Below are 23,160 nucleotides of genomic sequence, written 5' to 3'. Positions count from 1 at the left end.
TAACATAGGTTCATTATAGAAAGTTTGGGAAATACAGAAGCAACCAGAGGTAACCCAATTCTGGCAAACTTTTCCAGCAGGTGCTTTACAGTCAGTCAGACCTGGTCTTGAGTGTCAGCTCTTGGCTCTGCCTGTTATTATTTGTATGACTTTGAGCTATCTACTTTCTCTAAGCCTCGTTTTTCATTTTTTTTGAATTTTAATATTCTTAATATTTTTAAATTCTGTTTCAAGTTCCAAGGTACATGTGCGGTATGGGCAGGTTTGTTTCATAGGTAAACGTGTGTCATAGTGGTTTGCTGCATCTATCAACCCATCACCTAGGTATTAAATCTAGCGTGCATTAGCTCTTTTTCCTGATACTCTCCCTCCCCTCACCCATCTGCTGCCCAACAGGCCCCAGTATGGGTTGGTCCCCTCCCTGTGTCCATGTGTTCTCATCGTTCAGCACTCACTTATAAGTGAGAACTTGTGGTGTTTGGTTTTCTGTTCCTGCATTCGTTTGCCAAGGATAATGACTTCCAGCTCCATCCATGTCCCTGCGAAGGACATGACCGCGTTCCTTTTTATGGCTGCATAGTATTCCATGGTGTATACGTACCACATTTCTTTATCCAGTCTGTCAATGATGGGTATTTGGGTTGATTCCATGTCTTTGCTATTGTGAATAGTGCTGCAGTGAACATATATGTGCATGTATCTTTATAATTGAATGATTTATTTTCCTTTGGGTATATACCCATTAATGTGATTGCTGGGTCAAATGGTATTTCTGGTTCTAGGTCTTTGAGGAATCGCCACACTGTCTTCCACAATGGTTGAACTAATTTGCATTTCCACCGACAGTGTAAAATTGTTCCTGTTTCTCCACAGTCTTGCCAGCATCTGTTGTTTCTTGACTTTTTAATAATCGCCATTCTGACTGGCATGAGATGGTATCTCATTGTAGTTTTGATTTGCATTTTTCTAACAATCAGTGATGTTGACTTTTTTCCATATGTTTGTTGGCTGCATAAATGCCTTCTTTTGAGAAGTGTGTGTTCATGTCATTTGCCCACTTTTTAATGGGGTTCTTTGTTTTTTTCTTATAAATTTGTTTAAGTTCCTTGTAGACTCTGGATATTAGCCCTTTGTCAGATGGAGAGATTGCAAAATTTTTCTCCCATTCTGTAGGTTGTCCATTTGCTTTGATGATAGTTTCTTTTGCTGTGCAGAAGCTCTTTAGATTAATTAGATCCCATTTGTTAAGTTTTGCTTTTGTTGCAGTTGCTTTTGACATTTTCATCATGAAATCTTTGCCTGTGTGTATGTGCTGAAAGGTATTGCTTAGATTTTCTTTTGAGATTTTTATAGTTTTGGGTTTTACATTTAAGCCTTTAGTCATCCTGAGTTGATTTTTGTGTATGGTGTAAGGAAGGGGTCCAGTTTTGGTTCTCTGCATATGGCTCACCAGTTCTCCCAACGTTATTTATTAAGTAGGGAATCCTTTCCCCATTGCTTGTTTTTGTCAGGTTTGTTGATGATCAGATGGTTGTAGATGCACAGTCTTATTTTTGAGTTCTTCATTCTGTTCCATTGGTTTATGTGTCTGCTTTTGTACCAGTACCATGCTGTTTTGGTTACTGTAGCCTTGTAGTATAGTTTGAAGTAGGGTAGCATGATGCCTCCAACTTTGTTCTTTTTGTTTAGGATTGTCTTGGCTATATGGACTCTTTTTTGGTTCCACATGAATTTTAAAATAGTTTTTTCTAATTCTGTGAAGATGTTAATGGTAGTTTAATAGGCATAGCATTGAATCTATAAATTACTTTAAAATGGCAGTATGGCTATTTTCACTATATTGATTCTTCCAGTCTCATTTTTCTTATTTGGGAAAAGGGTTAATTGTCACTGACATTGTTATCCTCAACATTTAAATACAATTTTGTATGCTAGGCAGGTGTATTAGTTCATTCTCATGCTGCTGTAAAGAAATACTCGAGACTGGGTAATTTATAAAGAAAAGAGGTTTAATCGACTCACAGTTTTGCAGGCCTCAAGAAACTTACACTTATGGCAGAAGGCCAAACAGAAGCAGGTACCTTCTTCACAAGGTGGCAGGAGAGAAAGTGAGTGCAAACAGAGGAAATGCCAGACGCTTATAAACCCATCAGATCTCATGAGAACTCACTATCATGAAAACAACATGAGGTAAACTGCCCCCATGATCCAATCACTTCCCACTGGGTCCCTCTCACAACACATGGGGATTATGGGGATTACAATTCGAGATGAGATTTAGGTGGGGACACGGCCAAACTATATCAGCAGGGGTTCTAAGCACTTATATATTTAATTAGTTCTGTTTTATAGTTAGTGAAAAAGCTGGGATGTGAACCCAGACAGTGATTCCAGACTGTATTATTAGCCTTTATACTATATTTTCTCTTAAGACATGCCTTACAGGGTTGTGGGATCAAATGTGAAGCTCTTAGCAGAGATAAGTGCTTTATTAATAATGCCTATATTCTAACATCATTGAGAATATACTATACATACCGTTCTGTATTCTACTTTTTATACTTCTTATGCATTTTCCTGTCATTAAACATTTTTCTTAATATAATTTTAATGGATACATAATTCATCATATAGGGATACTGACATTTTATGACTCCTCTTTGTTTTTGCAGAGTAAATTGGAGATCTAAGTGGTTAAAGATCTAAGTGGTTAAAATACATTAGATTCATGTCTTTGAATAACTATTGTTTTCCTGTCTTTTAAAATAGCTTTATTGAGCTATAATTCACCCTTGAAAGTATACAGTTCAGAGATTTTTAGTCAGTTCACATAATTGTGCAACTAACATTACTATCTAATTTCAGAACATTTTCTTCACTGCCCAAAGAAACCCTATACCCATTAGCAGTCACTCTCCATTCTCTGCTCCCTCTAGATGCTGGCAATCACTAATCTATGTCTCTGTGGATTTACTTATTCTGGACACATCATATCAATGATATCAAGCAATAGAGGGCCTTCTGTGTTTAGAACACTTTCAAGATTCATTCATGTTGTAGCATGTATCAGTACATCGTTGCTTATTATTGCGAAGTAATACTCCATTGTGTAGATATACCACATTTTATTAATATATTCATCAGTTGGTGGACATTTAGGATGTCTCTACTTTTTATATGTTCAAAATGCTGCTGTGACCTTTTATGTACAAGTTTTTATGTGGACATATGTTTTTAGTTCTCTTGGATGTAAATATGCGAGTTGAATTGCTGGGTCATGTGGTAACTGTGTGTTTAACCTCTTGAGGAATTGCCAACTGTTTCCAAAGTGCCTATACCATTTTACATTCCATGAACAATATGTGAGGATTCTAGTTTTTCCATATTCTTGTCAGTGCTTGTTGTTGTCCATCTTTTTGATTATAGCCATCCTAGTCAATGTGAGGTGGAATCTCGTGAGTTTGATTGGTATTTCCCTAATGACTAATTATGTTGAACATCTTTTCATGTGTTTATTAGCTGGCTATAGTTTCTTCCTTGGAGGAACGTGTATTTAAGTCCTATGTCCATTTTTAAATCGGATTTTTAAAATCGTTGAGTTGTAAAAATTCTTTATATAGTCTGGATTCAAGTCCTTTATCAGATAAAGGATTTGCAGATACTTTCTCCCATTCTATTGGTTGTCTTTATTTTCTTGATTGTGCCTTCGAAGCACAAAAATTCTTAATTTTGATTAACTCCAATTTATTATTTTCTTTGGTTGCTTGTGCTTTTTGTGTCATTTCTAAGAAACCATTGTTTAACCCAAGGCTCATGAAGATTTACTCTTATGTTTTCTTTTAAGCATTTTGTAGTTTTAGCTCTTACATTTAAATCCACGATTCAATTTAATTTTTGAATATGGTTTGAGGTAGGAGTCCAACTTCATTCTTTTTCATATGAGTATCCAGTTGTCCCAGCACCATCTCTTGAAAAGACTATTCTTTCCCCATTGAATTGTCTTGGCACCCTTGTTGAAAATAAACTGACCATAAATGTAAGAGTTTGTTTTAGACTCTTAGTTCTATTATATTCCGTATCTTTTAAAATGGTACTTGTGGCTCTGCTACTTACTAACTGTGTGACCTTCATGGTTGGTTAACCCTTGTCTCTTAGTTTTCTCATTTGTAAAATGAGGAATAAATAGTAAGTACCTCATGGGGTTATTGTGAGGATTCAAGAAAATAATGTTTAAAGAGCATAGACTAGTATCTGGCTTATAGTAAGCACACAGTATGTATTAGCTGATGCCATCATTACCTCTGCTGCTATCTCATCATTACCATCATAAAACTTAAATGTTATTTTCTAACTTGTATGTGACTTGTTTTCTTTGGCTGAATTGTAAATGCTGAAATTAGATACCGTGTTTAAGAAGTGAATGTTCTTGTTAAGAGAGAGTACAGAGTGCAAGGAAGATTGAGGGAAAACTCCTAAGAAACACTTGTATTTAGACATTTTTATTATAGTAGACAATTTTTTTTTTTAAAGTACTTAAGGAAAATACTAGAGTCCTTGTTTTAGGCTTATTGGGAGTAAGGGGGTCAGCTGGAAAGTCCTGTAATTATTTAGGTAGGTTAAAAGGGTCTGCAATAGTAGTCATGTATATGTATTGCTTTTTAAAAGTCATATATATGTATTGTAAAATCCTGGTGTTCGAGGACTATGGGTCTTTTTCTAATTTGGTATAATGTGTAGTCTAGTGTCCTTAGCATTTCTGTTTAAACAGTGGCAAGCTAATGTTGGCAATTTAAAAATTCTAGTTTAAAATCAATAATTATTAATTTATCAGCGATAGAAAAAAAATCAATAATTAGTACCATTTAGCATTATGTGACAGATATGTTAGAAGTGATATCATACCTCATTTGTTCTCTAAAGTTTAGCTACTTTTATTTTCAAGTAAGCACATATGTACCTGGTAGTGATTTTGAGTGTTAGAGTGCTTAAAAAAGAACTCCAACTCTCTTTTGCCCTTTCCTTCCTTCACCTTACGTTCACATTGTTAGCTTGTGACTGGGCTATTTTCTACTAATTGTGAATTTGTGTAGCTGATGACAAAGCTTTTGACGACTGTCTTAGTTCTCTGCTTTAGGCCATAATTTCTGCATTCCTAGAGTTCACTGTTAATCAAATATATAAAAGTTACTGACTTGAGACCTCTTTTATTATAATTATCAGTACCAACTTTTATTAGTTGTAAAATGAAAGAAGAAAGTATTTTATTTTGATAGCCTGTTCCTTTTATCATGCTTAAATTTTTCTTCTGGCATTTTAAAATTTGTTTTTTTTTTTTCCAGGTGTCTTTCCTCACTCTGGTGATGCTTATTGTTTTTTCTTGTATTTAAAAATTTTGATGTGATTATTATTCCTAGATGTCATTTGTCAGAGTGAACCGCTGTGGTCCCCGAGTTGGTGTAAGAAAGACGCCGAAAGTAAAGAAGAAGAAAACTTCAGTGAAACAAGAATGGGATGTGAGTATAGGTGGGATAGTAAATAATGTAACGTTACTCTGGAGGAATGACAGTGATACGGCTCTAGTCATGCAAGATGGTATTCTGAATGGGGCTCATCATGTCATAGGGTGGAATAGGTTTCTGGGCATGTGATATTCTAGGTCTTGGAGGGAAGAGCAGAATCCTTTGGGGGAGGTTTTAAGAATACACACGTCCAGACTGTAACCTCTATATCCTTTAAAGAACTGGACTCTTAAGGGGATGGGGAGCATGTTAAAAAAAAAAAAGTCTTCTCACTCTCACTCTGAGAACTCACTGCATAAAGGCAACTCTAGTTCACTGGTGTCACTGAAGTCTGTGAATTTTTTCAGTACCTTTTTTAGGTTTGCTCAGAGCAACCAGTGATATCATAACCATGTGAGTGCCAGTTTTGGCTGAAAAAAAATAGGTGACCTTTGCTCTCTTATCCCATGAATTGCTCACTTCCAGAGGTTGATCAGTTTCAGAACAAATGTTCTCTTATGGTATAAGACAAGTCTCAAGTACCTGTAACATATGATCTCTGGCTCCTAACTGGAATATTGCCTGGTGTTACCAAGGCGATTTATATCTTTTTTTTAAGAGACAGGATCATGTCCTGTCAACCAGGCTGGAGTGATGTGATGCCATCATAGCTCACTGCAGCCTCAAACTCCTGAACTGCAGCAATCCTCCTGCCTTAGCCTCCTGAGTAGCTAGGACCATAGGCATGCACCACCACCCCTGGCTAACTTAAAAAAATATTTTTTGTAGAGATAGGTCCTTGCTGTGTTGTCCAGGTTGGTCTTAAACTCCTAGCCTCAAGCAATCCTCCCGCCTTGGCTTCCCAAAGTGCTGGGATTATAGGTGAGCCATCGCACCCAGCTAGATTTCTATCTTTTGTAACCTGATACTTTGGTTTGGACCATGAGACTTGAGGTGCCTTTACTTTCCATTGCGAAGAGTAACTAGTTAGGGATTAGTTTGGATCTCAGGGATTCTTTTGGAATTGGAATCTTCTGGTTTGCAACCTACCATGTTAGCCAGATATCCTGGGCAAACTGACAGCCTTTGAAGTGGGGCAGCGGGACTTCTCTGTGTTTAGATTGTTTTGTTGCTGTCTGATTGGCTATAAAATTTTAATGACAAGGATGTGACTCTAAGATAAGGAAACTGATAAATAGGAAAAAAATTATGTGATAACATATTTTCCCCTTCAGAGTGGTTACTTTGAGAAGTTCAGTACAGTTGACCTTTGAACAACATGAGTTTGAGCTGCATGGGTTCATTTATACATGAATTTTTTTTCAATAAATACAGTTGGCTGTATCCTGGGGTTCCACCTTTACAATGAAAGGTGGATTGAAAATACAGTATTTTCAGGATGTAAAACCCATATGTGGAGAACCAATTAGGTGGGATTTGAGTATGTGTGGATTTTGGTATATGTGGGTGTCCTGGATACTGCGGGATGACTGCATTTATTCCGATATGCCAGTATTGCTCAAAACTTAATTGAAACCTATCATTTGAAATTGCATTAAGAACCTTCCTCATTTACTTTTTATTATCTGCAGTGCTGGAAAAATCTTTTGTTATTTGAAGGTAGACTGAACTTGGAAAATAGTCATAAGTCATTTGGAGTAAATGGTTAATGATGGAGAAGAGATCAAACTGATTAATACTGTCTTGATAAAAATAGCGAGACATTTTCTGAAATGGCTTATAGATTAGATTTAAATGCAATGTCAAAAGAAAATGGTTTTAAGCAAAAGTAGTATTGATGGAATTATTATTTTCTTCCATGAGAACAAATTTTAAGCCTATCACTTATTTGTATGCCTGAGTTTTTAAATGATTATTAACAATAATTCTCATGATCCTGTAGTTGTACCTTGTACCTTTCTTTTCCTTTTCCTTTTTTTTTTTTGAGACAAGGTCTCACTATGTTGCCCAGGCTGGCCTCAAACTCCTGGGCTCATGATGGGATCTTCCTGCCTCGGCCTCATGAACCTCCTGAGTAGCTGAGACTGCAAGCGCACACCACCATGCCTGGCTCTTGTACCTTTCTAAATCATTGTAAAAGCAGTAACAGTTTTCATACAGAAAAGCCTTGAGCCAAATATTAATCATGGCCAAAAAGTTTAGTCTTTGATCAGAAGCCATTTTTGACTGTTTGAATTCCTTGTCACATACAAGTAAAACTAACTTGTTTTATTTCCTGCCTTAACAAATCTGTGTAGCACAATGGCTGAAGTTGCTTTGGAAAGGGCCAAGTTACAGGGTTACAACTTAGAGCTGTGCAGCCTGTGTGCCACACAATTTCAAGGGGTGCTATTTACGTGGACTCTGATATTAATGTTAACTTATGGAGTTGTGCAGGGTGGTAGCCCTACTATGTTAGTTTAGTGCCTGTTAATTTAAGTGACTGTTTTCACATTTTATGAAATTATGCATTGCCCTCAAATTTCATCTTTCATTGTAGCAGCATCAATGCTTAAGATGTTTGCAGACACAAATTGAACCTCTCTGTAGTGATCACACTGTCCTTTTTTTTTTTTTTTTTTTTTTTTTGAGATAGAGACTCGCTTTGTTGCTGAGACTGGAGTACAGTGGCACAATCTCGGCTCACTGCAGCCTCCACCTCTTGGGTTCAAGTGATTCTCCTGCCTCAGCCTCCTGAGTAGCTGGAATTACAGGCGCCCACCACCAGGCCTGGCTAATTTTTATATTTTTAGTAGAGACTGAGTTTTGCCACGTTGGCCAGGCTGTTCTCGAACTCCTGAGCTCAGGTGATCCACCCGCCTCAGCCTCCCAAAGTGCTGGGATTACAGGCATGAGCCTCTGTGCCCAGCCAGTGAACACACTTTTTTTTAGGAACCTTTAGCATTGCATTGTGGAATCCTGGGATTCCACAGACTACAGTGTGAAAACTAAAACTTTAGTTAAACTCACTCATTTTGAATATATACTACCATTTATTCATATGTCATATATTCATTTTGAATATTTTCATTGTTTTAATATAATGTATGACTGCTTGGTGAATACAGTACTTATTTTCTGTAAGACATCTAAAATTAGCTGTTATTTTCTATAAATAGGACACCTAAAACTAATATGTGTTCATATCTAAATTGAGAATACTGGTTCCCAGAAAGAAAAAATTTTTGGTCTCAGGATTTTGAAACCATTTTAGCCATTAAAATCCAATAAATGTATATATTTTATAAGAAAACTTTTTTTTTTTTTTTTTTTTAAAGAAAGGCCACCTTTTTTTTACAGAATACTGTGAGTGATCTAACAGTTCATCGGGCAACTCCTGAAGATCTGGTGAGTTTAATATCAAAACTTAAGTCATTTTTTCAGTGTTTTATTTGGTATTTGACTTTTAACCTTTAGAATAGAAACTATAGGCGCCTCCTGGAAGTTGTTCAGTTATGTTTAATCTTGTTTACGTCTATATAAAATCAAAAAACCTGTCTTCTGTACTTCCTGATTTCAGCTAGGAATATCAATTAGTATGTATTAGAGTTTCATTAAATATGTTGGGTTTATAGTTGAAATCTCTTCAGTCTAGTACTGCCCTATATATGTCTATCTATCCGCCTTTTAAAAAATCTATAGATAGCTTCAGCATTATTTATTACTTCCCTATACAAACATACTGTTCTAGTCAATGTAGTAATTTATCCCTTGAGTATGCCATGTATATTTCCATGTCTGAGCCCCCATTCCTTACTTGGAACAGTTTCTGTACCTTCTTCTTCTACCTGTTCAAATCTTACTTTACTTCCTTATCCTAGTTCAAATCCTACTTTTTTTTTTTTTTTTTAAAGTTTCCACTTAGGTTTTTTTTTTTTTTTTAAGATTTATTGAGATATAGTTAGCATACCATAAAATTTACCTGTTTAATGTGTACAGTTTGGTGATTTTTGGTATATTCAGAGTTGTGCAACCACTGTCACTGTCTAATTTTGGAATGTTTTCATTACCCCAAAATGAAACCTTCTACCCGTTAACAGTCACTCCTTGTGCCCGGTTCTTCCCAGTTTGTGGCAATGACCAATGTACTTCATGCTTTTATGTATTTATGTATTCTGGTCGTTTCATATACGTGGAATACAACACATGACCTTTTATGTCTAGCTTCTTTGTGATAGCATAATATTTTCAAGGTTCATCCCCGTCGTAGCACGTATCAGTCTCTGCCCACTGCAGCCTCCACCTCCTGGGCTGAAGCCATCTCCACCTCAGCCTCTTGAGTACCTGGGACTACAGGTGTATGCCACCACACCTGGCTAATTTTTGCATTTTTTGTAGACACCGGATTTTGCCGTCTTGCCCAGGCTGGTCTCGAACTCCTGGGCCCAAGGAATCTGCCCGCCTCAGCCTCCCAAAGTGCTGGGATTATAGGTGTGAGCCACCACGCCTAGCTCATATTAGTTCTTTATTCCTTATAATTGCCAAATTATATTCCATTGTATGGATCTACCATTTTATTTATCTGTTGTTCAGTTGGTGGACATTGCATTGTTTCTGCTTTTGTGTTGTTAGGAATAACGCTGCTGTGAACATTCATGTACAAGTTTTTGTGTGAACATATTCAGTTCTTTTTTATGTATACATCTAGGAGTAAAATTGCTGAGTCATGTAATTTCTCCATATTTAACTTTCCAAATAATTGTCAAACTGTTTTACAAAGTGGCTGCACCATTTGCATCCCCACCAGCATGTATGAAGCTTCCAGTTTCCCCACATTGTTACTGTCACCTTTTTCCCTTTAGTTCTCTTAGTAGGTGTAAAGTGCTGTCTCATGTGGTTTCAATTTGCATTTCCCTAATGATAAATGATGTTAAGCATCCTTTTATGAACTTTTCGGCCATTTGTACTATATTCTTTGGAGAAATGTCTATTCAAATACCTTCGTCATTTAAAAATTGGATTATTTGTGCTTGTATTGTTGAGTTATAAAAATTATATATGTATTCTGGATATAAGTTCCTTATCAGATATAATTTGCAAGTATTTTCTCCCATTTTCTTAATTGTTTTTTCAGTTTCTACATGGTGTCCTTTAAGCAGGGAAGTTTTTAATTTTGACGAAGTCAAATTTACCTGTTTTTTATTTTGTCACATGAGTTTTTAGTATCATATCTAAGAAACTGTTACCTAACCCAAGATTCACAAAGACATACTCCTGTGTTTTCTTCTAAGAGTTTTATAGTTGTAGTTCTTATATGTAGAACTATGATTCATTGTAAGTTAATTTTTCTGTATGGTGTGTGGTGGGAGGGGGGCCCAACTTTATTTTTTGCTAATGGATAATCATTGTCCAAACAGCATTTATTGGAAAGACTATTCTTTCCCCCTTGAATTATCTTAGAACTCTTGTTGAAAAATCACTTGTCCATAAATATAAATGTTTATTCAGCACTCTCAATTCTATTTCACTGATTTATATGTCAGTCCTTATGCCAGTACCACATTGTCTTGATTACTATTGTTTTATAGTAAGTTTGAAGTCCTGTTTTTGAAACTGACCAACAGTTATCTCCTCTGAACTATTACTACCTAACTAAGGCATTGAGTATATGACATCTAATGTATATCATTTGTCTTTATATGGATATGCCCAATCTCCATGGGCAGATTGTTAATGCTTTTGAGAGATACGGACCATATCCTATACACCTTTGTGTACCTGGGAGTCTTAATCCTAGTAGGTGCTCATTAACTATTTACTGAGAATAATAATGATGCCCAACTGACTTAATAGTTTTTAAATGAAAAATTTCAAACTCAAGGGAAAATGGAGATAGAAATAGAAATAACTGAGAAAACTGGGGAAGATGGCCGAATAGGAACAGCTCCAGTCTCAAACTCCCAGCGTGAGCGACACAGAAGACTGGTGATTTCTGCATTTTCAACTGAGGTACTGGGGTCATCTCACTGGGGAGTGCTGGACAATCGGTGCTGGTCAGCTGCTGCAGCCGGACCAGCGAGAGCTGAAGCAGGGCGAGGCATTGCCTCACCTGGGAAGCGCAAGGGGGAAGGGAATCCCTTTTCCTAGCCAGGGGAACTGAGACACACAACACCTGGAAAATTGGGTAACTCCCACCCCAATACTGTGCTTTAAGCAAACGGGCACACCAGGAGAATATATCCCACACCTGGCCGGGAGGGTCCCACGGCCACGGAGCCTCCCTCATTGCTAACACAGCAGTCTGCGGCGATCTAACCGCAAGGCAGCAGCGAGGCTGGGGGAGGGGCGCCCGCCATTGCCCAGGCTTAAGTAGGTAAACAAAGCCGCTGGGAAGCTCGAACTGGGTGGAGCTCACAGCAGCTCAAGGAAACCTGCCTGTCTCTGTAGACTCCACCTCTGGGGACAGGGCACAGCTAAAAAACAACAGAGGAAGCAGCAGAGGCCTGTGCAGATGCGAACGAGTCTGTCTGACAGCTTTGAAGAGAGCAGTGGATCTCCCAACACGGAGGTTGAGATCTGAGAACGGACAGACTGCCTGCTCAAGTGGGTCCCTGACCCCTGAGTAACCTCACTGGGAGACATTCCCCACTAGGGGCAGTCTGACACCCCACACCTCACAGGGTGGAGTACACCCCTGAGAGGAAGCTTCCAAAGTAAGAATCAGACAGGTACACTCGCTGTTCAGCAATATTCTATCTTCTGCAACCTCTGCTGCTGATACCCAGGCAAACAGGGTCTGGAGTGGACCTCAAGCAATCTCCAACAGACCTATAGCTGAGGGTCCTGACTGTCAGAAGGAAAACTATCAAACAGGAAGAACACCTAACCAAAACCCCATCAGTACGTCACCATCATCAAAGACCAGAGACAGATAAAAACCACAAAGATGGGGAAGAAGCAGGGCAGAAAAGCTGGAAATTCAAAAAATACGAGCACATCTCCCCTTGCAAAGGAGCGCAGCCCATTGCCAGCAACGGATCAAAGCTGGTCAGAGAATGACTTTGATGAGATGAGAGAAGAAGGCTTCAGTCCATCAAACTTCTCAGAGCTAAAGGAGGAATTACGTACCCAGCGCAAAGAAACTAAAAATCTTGAAAAAAGAGTGGAAGAATTGACAGCTAGACTAATTAATGCAGAGAAGGTGATAAACGAAATGACAGAGATGAAAACCATGACACGAGAAATATGTGACAAATGCACAAGCTTCAGTAACCAACTCGATCAACTGGAAGAAAGAGTATCAGCGATTGAGGATCAAATGAATGAAATAAAGCGAGAAGAGAAACCAAAAGAAAAAAGAAGGAAAAGAAATGAACAAAGCCTGCAAGAAGTATGGGATTATGTAAAAAGACCAAATCTACGTCTGATTGGGGTGCCTGAAAGTGAGGGGGAAAATGGAACCAAGTTGGAAAACACTCTTCAGGATATCATCCAGGAGAACTTCCCCAACCTAGTAGGGCAGGCCAACATTCAAATTCAGGAAATACAGAGAACGCCACAAAGATACTCCTCGAGAAGAGCAACTCCAAGACACATAATTGCCAGATTCACCAAAGTTGAAATGAGGGAAAAAATCTTAAGGGCAGCCAGAGAGAAAGGTCGGGTTACCCACCAAGGGAAGCCCATCAGACTAACAGCAGATCTCTCGGCAGAAACTCTACAAGCCAGAAGAGAGTGGGGGCCAATATTCAATGTTCTTAAAGAAAAGAATTTTAAACTCAGAATTTCATATCCAGCCAAACTAAGTTTCATAAGTGAAGGAGAAATGCAATCCATTACAGATAAGCAAATGCTTAGAGATTTTGTCACCACCAGGCCGGCCTTACAAGAGACCCTGAAGGAAGCCCTAAACATGGAAAGGAACAACCGGTACCAGCCATTGCAAAAACATGCCAAAATGTAAAGACCATCGAGGCTAGGAAGAAACTGCATCAACTAACGAGCAAAATAACCAGTTAATATCATAATGGCAGGATCAAGTTCACACATAACAATATTAACCTTAAATGTAAATGGACTAAATGCTCCAATTAAAAGACACAGACTGGCAAACTGGATAAAGAGTCAAGACCCATCAGTCTGCTGTATTCAGGAGACCCATCTCACATGCAGAGACATACATAGGCTCAAAATAAAGGGATGGAGGAAGATCTACCACGCAAATGGAGAACAAAAAAAGCAGGGGTTGCAATCCTAGTCTCTGATAAAACAGACTTTAAACCATCAAAGATCAAAAGAGACAAAGAAGGCCATTACATAATGGTAAAGGGATCAATTCAACAGGAAGAGCTAACTATCCTAAATATATATGCACCCAATACAGGAGCACCCAGATTCATAAAGCAAGTCCTTAGAGACTTACAAAGAGACTTGGACTCCCATACAATAATAATGGGAGACTTCAACACTCCACTGTCAACATTAGACAGATCAATGAGACAGAAAGTTAACAAGGATATCCAGGAATTGAACTCATCTCTGCACCAAGCGGACCTAATAGACATCTATAGAACTCTCCACCCCAAATCAACAGAATATACATTCTTCTCAGCACCACATCGCACTTATTCCAAAATTGACCACATAATTGGAAGTAAAGCACTCCTCAGCAAATGTAAAAGAACAGAAATTATAACAAACTGTCTCTCAGACCACAGTGCAATCAAACTAGAACTCAGGACTAAGAAACTCAATCAAAACTGCTCAACTACATGGAAACTGAACAACTTGCTCCTGAATGACTACTGGGTACATAACGAAATGAAAGCAGAAATAAAGATGTTCTTTGAAACCAATGAGAACAAAGATACAACATACCAGAATCTCTGGGACACATTTAAAGCAGTGTGTAGAGGGAAATTTATAGCACTAAATGCCCACAAGAGAAAGCTGGAAAGATCTAAAATTGACACTAACATCACAATTAAAAGAACTAGAGAGGCAAGAGCAAACACATTCAAAAGCTAGCAGAAGGCAAGAAATAACTAAGATCAGAGCAGAACTGAAGGAGATAGAGACACAAAAAACCCTCCAAAAAATCAATGAATCCAGGAGTTGGTTTTTTGAAAAGATCAACAAAATTGACAGACCGCTAGCAAGACGAATAAAGAAGAAAAGAGAGAGGAATCAAATAGATGCAATAAAAAATGATAAAGGGGATATCACCACCGACCCCACAGAAATACAAACTACCATCAGAGAATACTATAAACACCTCTACGCAAATCAACTAGAAAATCTAGAAGAAATGGATAATTTCCTGGACACTTACACTCTCCCAAGACTAAACCAGGAAGAAGTTGAATCCCTGAATAGACCAATAGCAGGCTCTGAAATTGAGGCAACAATCAATAGCCTACCCACCAAAAAAAGTCCAGGACCAGATGGATTCACAGCTGAATTCTACCAGAGGTACAAGGAGGAGCTGGTACCATTCCTTCTGAAACTATTCCAATCAATAGAAAAAGAGGGAATCCTCCCTAACTCATTTTATGAGTCCAACATCATCCTGATACCAAAGGCTGGCAGAGACACAACAAAAAAAGAGAATTTTAGACCAATATCCCTGATGAAGATCGATGCAAAAATCCTCAGTAAAATACTGGCAAACCGGATTCAGCAGCACATCAAAAAGTTTATCCACCATGATCAAGTGGGCTTCATCCCTGGGATGCAAGGCTGGTTCAACATTCGCAAATCAGTAAACGTAATCCAGCATATAAACAGAACCAAAGACAAGAACCACATGATTATCTCAATAGATGCAGAAAAGGCTTTTGACAAAATTCAACAGCCCTTCATGCTAAAAACGCTAAATAAATTTGCTATTGATGGAACGTACCTCAAAATAATAAGAGCTATTTATGACAAACCCACAGCTAATATCATACTGAATGGGCAAAAACTGGAAAAATTCCCTTTGAAAACTGGCACAAGACAGGGATGCCCTCTCTCACCACTCCTATTCAACATAGTGTTGGAAGTTCTGGCTAGGGCAATCAGGCAAGAGAAAGGGTATTCAGTTAGGAAAAGAAGAAGTCAAATTGTCCCTGTTTGCAGATGACATGATTGTATATTTAGAAAACCCCATTGTCTCAGCCCAGAATCTCCTTAAGCTGATAAGGAACTTCAGCAAAGTCTCAGGATACAAAATTAATGTCCAAAAATCACAAGCATTCTTATACACCAGTAACAGACAAACAGAGAGCCAAATCATGAATGAACTTCCATTCACAATTGCTTCAAAGAGAATAAAATACCTAGGAATCCAACTTACAAGGGATGTCAAGGACCTCTTCAAGGAGAACTACAAACCACTGCTCAGTGAAATAAAAGAGGACACAAACAAATGGAAGAACATACCATGCTCATGGATAGGAAGAATCAATATTGTGAAAATGGCCATACTGCCCAAGGTTATTTATAGATTCAATGCCATCCCCATCAAGCTACCAATGAGTTTCTTCACAGAATTGGAAAAAAATGCTTTAAAGTTCATATGGAACCAAAAAAGAGCCTGCATTGCCAAGACAATCCTAAGTCAAAAGGACAAAGCTGGAGGCGTCATGCTACCTGACTTCAAACTATACTACAAGGCTACAGTAACCAAAACAGCATGGTACTGGTACCAAAACAGAGCTATAGACCAATGGAACAGAACAGAGTCCTCAGAAATAATACCACACATCTACAGCCATCTGATCTTTGACAAACCTGAGAGAAACAAGAAATGGGGAAAGGATTCCCTATTTAATAAATGGTGCTGGGAAAATTGGCTAGCCATAAGTAGAAAGCTGAAACTGGATCCTTTCCTTACTCCTTATATGAAGATTAATTCAAGATGGATTAGAGACTTAAATGTTAGACCTAATACCATAAAAACCCTAGAAGAAAATCTAGGTAGTACCATTCAGGACATAGGCATGGGCAAGGACTTCATGTCTAAAACACCAAAAGCAACGGCAGCAAAAGCCAAAATTGACAAATGGGATCTAATTAAACTAAAGAGCTTCTGCACAGCAAAAGAAACTACCATCAGAGTGAACAGGCAACCTACAGAATGGGAGAAAATTTTTGCAATCTACTCATCTGACAAAGGGTAATATCCAGAATCTACAAAGAACTCAAACAAATATACAAGAAAAAAAAAAAAACAACCCCATCAAAAAGTGGGCAAAGGATATGAACAGACATTTCTCAAAAGAAGACATTCATACAGCCAACAGACACATGAAAAAATGCTCATCATCACTCGCCATCAGAGAAATGCAAATCAAAACCACAATGAGATACCATCTCACACCAGTTAGAATGGCAATCATTAAGAAGTCAGGAAACAACAGGTGTTGGAGAGGATGTGGAGAAATAGGAACACTTTTATACTGTTGGTGGGATTGTAAACTAGTTCAACCATTATGGAAAACAGTATGGCAATTCCTCAAGGATCTAGAACTAGATGTACCATATGACCCAGCCATCCCACTGCTGGGTATATACCCAAAGGATTATAAATCATGCTGCTGTAAAGACACATGCACACGTATGTTTATTGCGGCACTATTCACAATAGCAAAGACTTGGAATCAACCCAAATGTCCATCTGTGACAGACTGGATTAAGAAAATGTGGCACATATACACCATGGAATACTATGCAGCCATAAAAAAGGATGAGTTTGCGTCCTTTGTAGGGATATGGATGCAGCTGGAAACCATCATTCTTAGCAAACTATCACAAGAAGAGAAAACCAAACACCGCATGTTCTCACCTATAGGTGGGAACTGAACAATGAGATCACTTGGACTCGGGAAGGGGAACATCACACACTGGGGCCTATCATGGGGAGGAGGGAGAGGGGAGGGATTGCATTGGGGACTTATACATGATATAAATGATGAATTGATGGGTGCTGACGAGTTTTGATGGGTGCAGCACACCAACATGGCACGAGTATACATATGTAACAAACCTGCACGTTATGCACATGTACCCTAGAACTTGAAGTATAATAATAAAAAAAAAAAGAAATAGAAATAACTACCATGTACTGTTCACCCAGATAGAATAGTTATTAAAAATTTGCCATAGTTGCTTCATTTATCTTACCTTTTTCTTTTTTCACTGAAATATTTTAAAGTAAATTCCAGAGAACACATCATTTTGTGCTTACATATTCAGTTTGCATCTTTAAAAAATAAGCCTTTTTTTTTTCAACATAACCACAGTGCCATTATTACATCCAACAAAAGTAAATATAATTATTTGGTATCACCTAATACCTAGCCCATATTCAGATCTCCTCAATTGTCTAAAAAAAATCTTCATTTGTTTTTTGTGAGTCAGAACCTTTGTGTAATATTTGTTATCATCTCTTTAATGGATTGATTTCTTATTTACATGGTGAAAACTCAGCAGTACATTTTATCATATATGTTCATGTTCATAGTTCTGAATACTAGAGTACTTATATAACCAAATATCTAATTTTATTTCTTAGCCACCTTAGTGAACCCTCCCCTCTGACACTTGAGACCTGTGGCGTGTATCTCTTCTTGTACTTCAGGAACTCTACTTCCCTGACTTCTATATTTTCAGTGACCCACTTCCACATGAGGCCATTGAAGGGCTATAAACACACTGCATTATTAGTTCTTGGTAGTGATGTGATGATCATGAAATGAGTGTGTCTTTGCCAAAGAGGACTCAGTGGATTTTGTACCTTTTATGTTGTGCTCAGTTAGTGTGTGTATATGTGTGTATGTGTATGTTAAAAAAAAATGCTGGTTTTGACCCATGAATTGATTTTATCATCCATTAAGTGAGTCCCAACCTGTGGTTTGAAAAACACTAGTTTGCTGGATAGTCTTGCAGAAAAGTAGTAGAAATTATTATTTCTTTCTGTATATCTTTTAGGTAGGTTTACCAGCTCTATATTCTTCTTTAAGATTATTTTTGAAAATTTAGGGGACTGAAAATTTTGGCTATGAATGTATATAAACATGCATATATTGGACCAGGAAAAGTTTAAAAAGTGATGAACTAGAGTAGGTGTTCTCACCATCTGAATAGGCAACTTTGTGTCTGAAAGATTCCTTTATGTACTTTTCTATATAGGTACGCCGTCATGAAATACACAAATCAAAGAATAGAGCATTAGTACACTGGGAACTCCAAGAAAAAGCTTTGAAGAGAAAATGGAGGAAGCAGAAACCTGAAACTTTAAATCTTGAGAAAAGAAGATTGTCTATCATGAAGGAGGTAATGCTACACTGCATTAGAGTTAGAAAGAGAAAAAGGAGATAAATAGGGTTCTTTCTTTTTCCTTCAATTTGATTCACATTGGAGAGACTCTAGTAATCACTGCGTTCTTACTCAATAATCTACATGTGGACTTCAAAAAAAGCAACACAGTGATGACTGGAGTCTGGTTTGGTGGTTTGAATTTCTGTTCTACAACTTACCAGCTATGTGACCCTAAGTAAATTATTTAACTTTTCAGCTTGAATTTTGTCATATTTCAAATTATTATTTGCTTGTATTGCTATGAGATTTCAGTGATAAATACTTATAAAATGAATAGCACAATCTTTACTTATTCCTCTTTTTATATGTAAGCTGCTATAATTATTTTTCTCAGTTTAACAGCAGTGCTGTTAGATTACTTTGGAAAAAAAATAACAATGTTGTATGCTTATCCAACTGAGTAGTAAGCAACTTGTCTTTGGCTTAACCTTTTGCCAGACGTGGGGTGTTTGGATAAGTAATCAGATATGTAGGGATAAACAATATGGGAAATAAGAGGAAACTACAGCAAATAACCTTTTTAAATTTGAGTTGAAGTCATTGTAAAGGAATGTGCTTTGTCTTTAGTGTTGCTCCTTGTTCAGATTGAAGCTTATGTACAGCACTTAGCTGTCTGACCTTTCATGGCAACTTTGAATCATATATTGTCTTTGAGGAATTTGTTAGGCTTCTTATTGAAAGAAAGTCACAGTCTTAGACATCATCAGAAAGAATAATATCTTCCAAATAAATGTTTACATGAGCTTGAGAAAAGAACAGTGGCTTGATTGAGAGAATGCTTCTGTACAGATAATTATCTTTTGGTGATCTTGGACAAGTCACATACATTTAAATGTTATGTGGTAATTCTCAGTGAAAGGCCTAAAAACAGATCTCACCACGAAAAAAGGCAGCCTGCTTGGATTGCATCAGACTCTGGGCTTTTTTTCCTTTCTCTAGTGGTTCCTGCTCATGTCCTGAATTTCTCATACAAGTTATAGATGTGGTAGAAGTAGGTGTTTACAGAAGGGTGGTGAGAGACAGTGAGTGATGTTTCTTTGCTTTCTTTTTGTAGATCTGCTGCTTCAGGCACTAGTGTAATGGTTCTCAACTCTCACTGCACATTAGAATCAGTCAGAGTCAAGAAGCTCCATTAAAAAAATATGTAACAGCTGGGTGTGGCAGCTCATGCCTGTAATCCCAGCATTTTGGGAGGCCAAGGCGGGTGGATCACCTGAGGTCAGGTGTTCAAGACCAGCCTGGCCAACGTGGTGAAACCCCATCTCTACAAAAATACAAAAATTAGCTGGGCATGATGGCAGGTGCCTGTAATCCCAGCTACTTGGGAGGCTGAGGTGGGAGAATTGCTTGAACCTGGGAGGCAGAGGTTGCAGTGAGCCGAGATTGTCCAGCCTGTCTCAAAAACAACAACAACAACAAAACCAAAAAAAAAGCTCCTAAAAATTAGCTGGGTGCCAGGGGCAGGTGCCTGTAGTCCCAGCTACTCAGGAGGCTGAGGCAGGAGAATCGCTTGAATCCAGGTTGCAGTGAGCCGAGATCGTGCCACTGCACTCCAGCCTGGGGATCAGAGTGAGAGTCTGTCTCAAAAAAAAGAAAAAAATCTCTCTCTCTCTCTCTATAACTATATCTGGACTCTATACCCAGAGATTCAGATTCAGTTGACCTAAGATGTGGCCCCATGTAGGTGTTTTTTAGACAGTTCCTATGTAATTTTAATGTGCTGCAGGGGTTGAGCGCCTCTGCTCTTACCAGGATTCAGGTGTTTTCTGTTTACCAGCATACCTTGGAGATAATTTCCTGTCAGTGCTTAGACATCTACCTTTTCTTTTTGATGGCCGGTAGCATATAGATGTACCACAGTTTATTTATCCTGTGCTTTATTGGTGAACACTTAGGTTGTGTATTAGAGTACAGTTTAAGCTTCTGGAAATAAAAAAAGACTGTCCTATATGTTTTGTTTTAAACAAACAAATTTATTTCTGTTTCATGAAACAGTTGAGAGGAAAGTGGTAGCTGGTAGGGAACTCTGCAGTCCTTTATTACACAACTTCTGTCTCTGAATACAGAATGGCCATAGCAGCTTCCTTCAGCTATATGCCAGCCAGGAGGAAACAGGAAGAACGGTGCATGCTACTCCTATTACGTCACCCAGAAGTTCTGGCATATATCCTGTTGGCCAGAAAGTCATCACATGGCCATTCCCACCTACAAAGATGGTTGGGAAATCTAGCTATGTAATTGGCTAAAATGCAGGAGTTCTGCTGTTAAAGGAGAAACCAAAAGAACATGGCTGGATACTTAAGTAGTACTGTCAGTTACCCACAGATTGTTTTCTGCCTTGCTACTATCAATAATGTAATAAATATCCTTGAAAATGTTTTTGGGTACACATATATTTGTAGGATAAATTCTTAAAAGTAGAATTGCTTAGTCAATGGATATGTGCATCTTTTATTTCAATGTTGGTAAATTTGCAATGTCTCTGTTTAAGAGATGCAGTGGACCAAAGGAAGAAGCCTCCTTAGACATATTCACATAAGCCTCATCATTGTATATTAAAGCTAACAGGACCCATCCACCTAAAGCTGGACTCCTAGATTAACATAAATTAAGAGAAAGATCTTTGGCCAGCATCATCTTAGATTTCATTTGCTGTAAGATGTACCCATGCCATGGGAATCAAGCAAATTAGGGTTCCCTCTCACTCATGGAGAGGGAGGTTTTCAAAAAGATCTTATAAATCCCCAAAATGTAATAACTCCTAAAGTCTCTTTGTAATTCCCCAATTCTACCTGGTGTCTATTACCATGGTACAAAAGGGCTAAGATGACGAGTTTCTGATAATGACTTTTTTTTTGCAGGGACTGGGATCCTTTGAAAATCCAACATGTGTACCACCACTTACAGGTTTAAGTTTGTGCTCTGCAAACTATTTGAGGAGTAATATATGCAGTTAGGCTTGTGAAGATCAGTTTACCTATCAAGAGGATGGGCTTTATGAGAGGAGTTATAAATCTAGAAAGAAGAAGTAAAAGCCAATACAGTGATCTCTGACCATTCACACCATTTTTCCCAAGGGCAGGGACTAAGCAGGGGTGTCCAATCTTTTGGCTTCATTTGAAGAAGAAGAATTGTCTTGGGCCACACATAAAATACACTAACACTAATGATAGCTGATGAGCTAAAAAAAAAAAAAAAGCTGTAAAAAAAATCTCATGTTTTAAGGAAGTTTACAAATTTGTGTTAGGCCACATTCAAAGCTGTCCTGAGCCACAGGTTGGACAAGCTTGCACTAGCAGAAGGTGACAGATAATGGCTTTTACATGAGACCTCGTTATAATCAATATCAGGTCTCAATATGGTTAAGATAATTTATAATCTTCATGTGTCAATTCCACCTCTTTATTTTGATAGGTCAATGCTTTTTAAAAAGTAAACTCTTAAAATTGTTATTAGGAAATAAGCTTTGTGTAATTTTTCTAGTATAGTGAAAGATTATACTCATTCATTCACATTATTTCCTAAGTTTGTAATTGCTTGTACTTGCAAGATGGCTAAGCAGGAATAGAAATTTGGTTTGTGGGATAATATAGTTTAAGTTATAGCAAAATTCTCAAACATCTCTAGAGTGGTATATAGGTTTTCAGTGTTTCCATATTCATCTACCACCCTGTAGGGCTGGGGAAGGGTTGTTGACTGGGACTCGACTCTCAGTCTTCTGGTTCTAATGTGCTCTTGACTTGATACCATTCCAGAGCTTAATGTTTGTGGAAGGAATAAATTCAGGGCTTTCTTCTCACTAAGCCAGGCAACCTGCTTGGCTATAGTGGGGGAAGAAGGGGAAAAATGAAGAATGTGACTCTTGCTATTTTTCTTTCTGTGTCCTAAAACAATAACTGAGGTCACATTATATATATACTTGATTCCGTAGTATAGAGAAATTCTGGTAAGAGTATTTGTTACCAGGTGTTTTATCAATTTGAGTCAGTGTTGGAAACTGAGCAGTTTCCAAGTACTTTTAACTTAAGAATGCCATCTGGTGGTGGTGCCCAGAGAATTATCTGGCTTTTACTCTAGCCTGTGGCCTTGCTTACAATTATGAAAGTTCCTAAGTTGAAAGTGCATAATCAGAGGCACTACTGTAAATGTTACTTTTTGTGTTCCTACCTCTCCAGGGTAAAAAACTGATTTGTTTTTAAACACAGAAGCCTCACATTTTTTGTTTAATCCTAAAACTCATATCTTATGTCATGTCTTTAAAATTGTAGGTCATGACACATTAGTGGATTACATTAGTGGATTCTGAATTCACTCTAGTGGTTGAAACACCTCTAAGTTTAATCTGTGTTTTTCAAACTAT

General features: G+C 37.9%; 1 protein-coding gene across 3 annotated transcripts in view; it reads left to right on the top strand.

The window, feature by feature from the left end:
* Positions 1 to 23,160, top strand: part of SPICE1 (spindle and centriole associated protein 1) — a 76,044-nt gene that overhangs the window by 4,163 nt on the left and 48,721 nt on the right. For all 3 annotated transcript variants that reach the window (XM_010361025.2, XM_030941138.1, XM_010361026.2), the window contains exons 2-4: positions 5,415 to 5,513; positions 8,799 to 8,846; positions 18,612 to 18,755. In XM_010361025.2, the coding sequence (XP_010359327.1) occupies positions 5,415 to 5,513; positions 8,799 to 8,846; positions 18,612 to 18,755 (291 nt within the window). The remainder of the gene's footprint in view (positions 1 to 5,414; positions 5,514 to 8,798; positions 8,847 to 18,611; positions 18,756 to 23,160) is intronic.

The sequence above is a fragment of the Rhinopithecus roxellana genome, chromosome 1 (assembly GCF_007565055.1).
Source record: "Rhinopithecus roxellana isolate Shanxi Qingling chromosome 1, ASM756505v1, whole genome shotgun sequence".
Classification (NCBI taxonomy): Eukaryota; Metazoa; Chordata; class Mammalia; order Primates; family Cercopithecidae; genus Rhinopithecus; species Rhinopithecus roxellana.
Note: the sequence above shows the minus strand (reverse complement) of the source record. Positions and strands in the feature narration are given on the sequence as shown.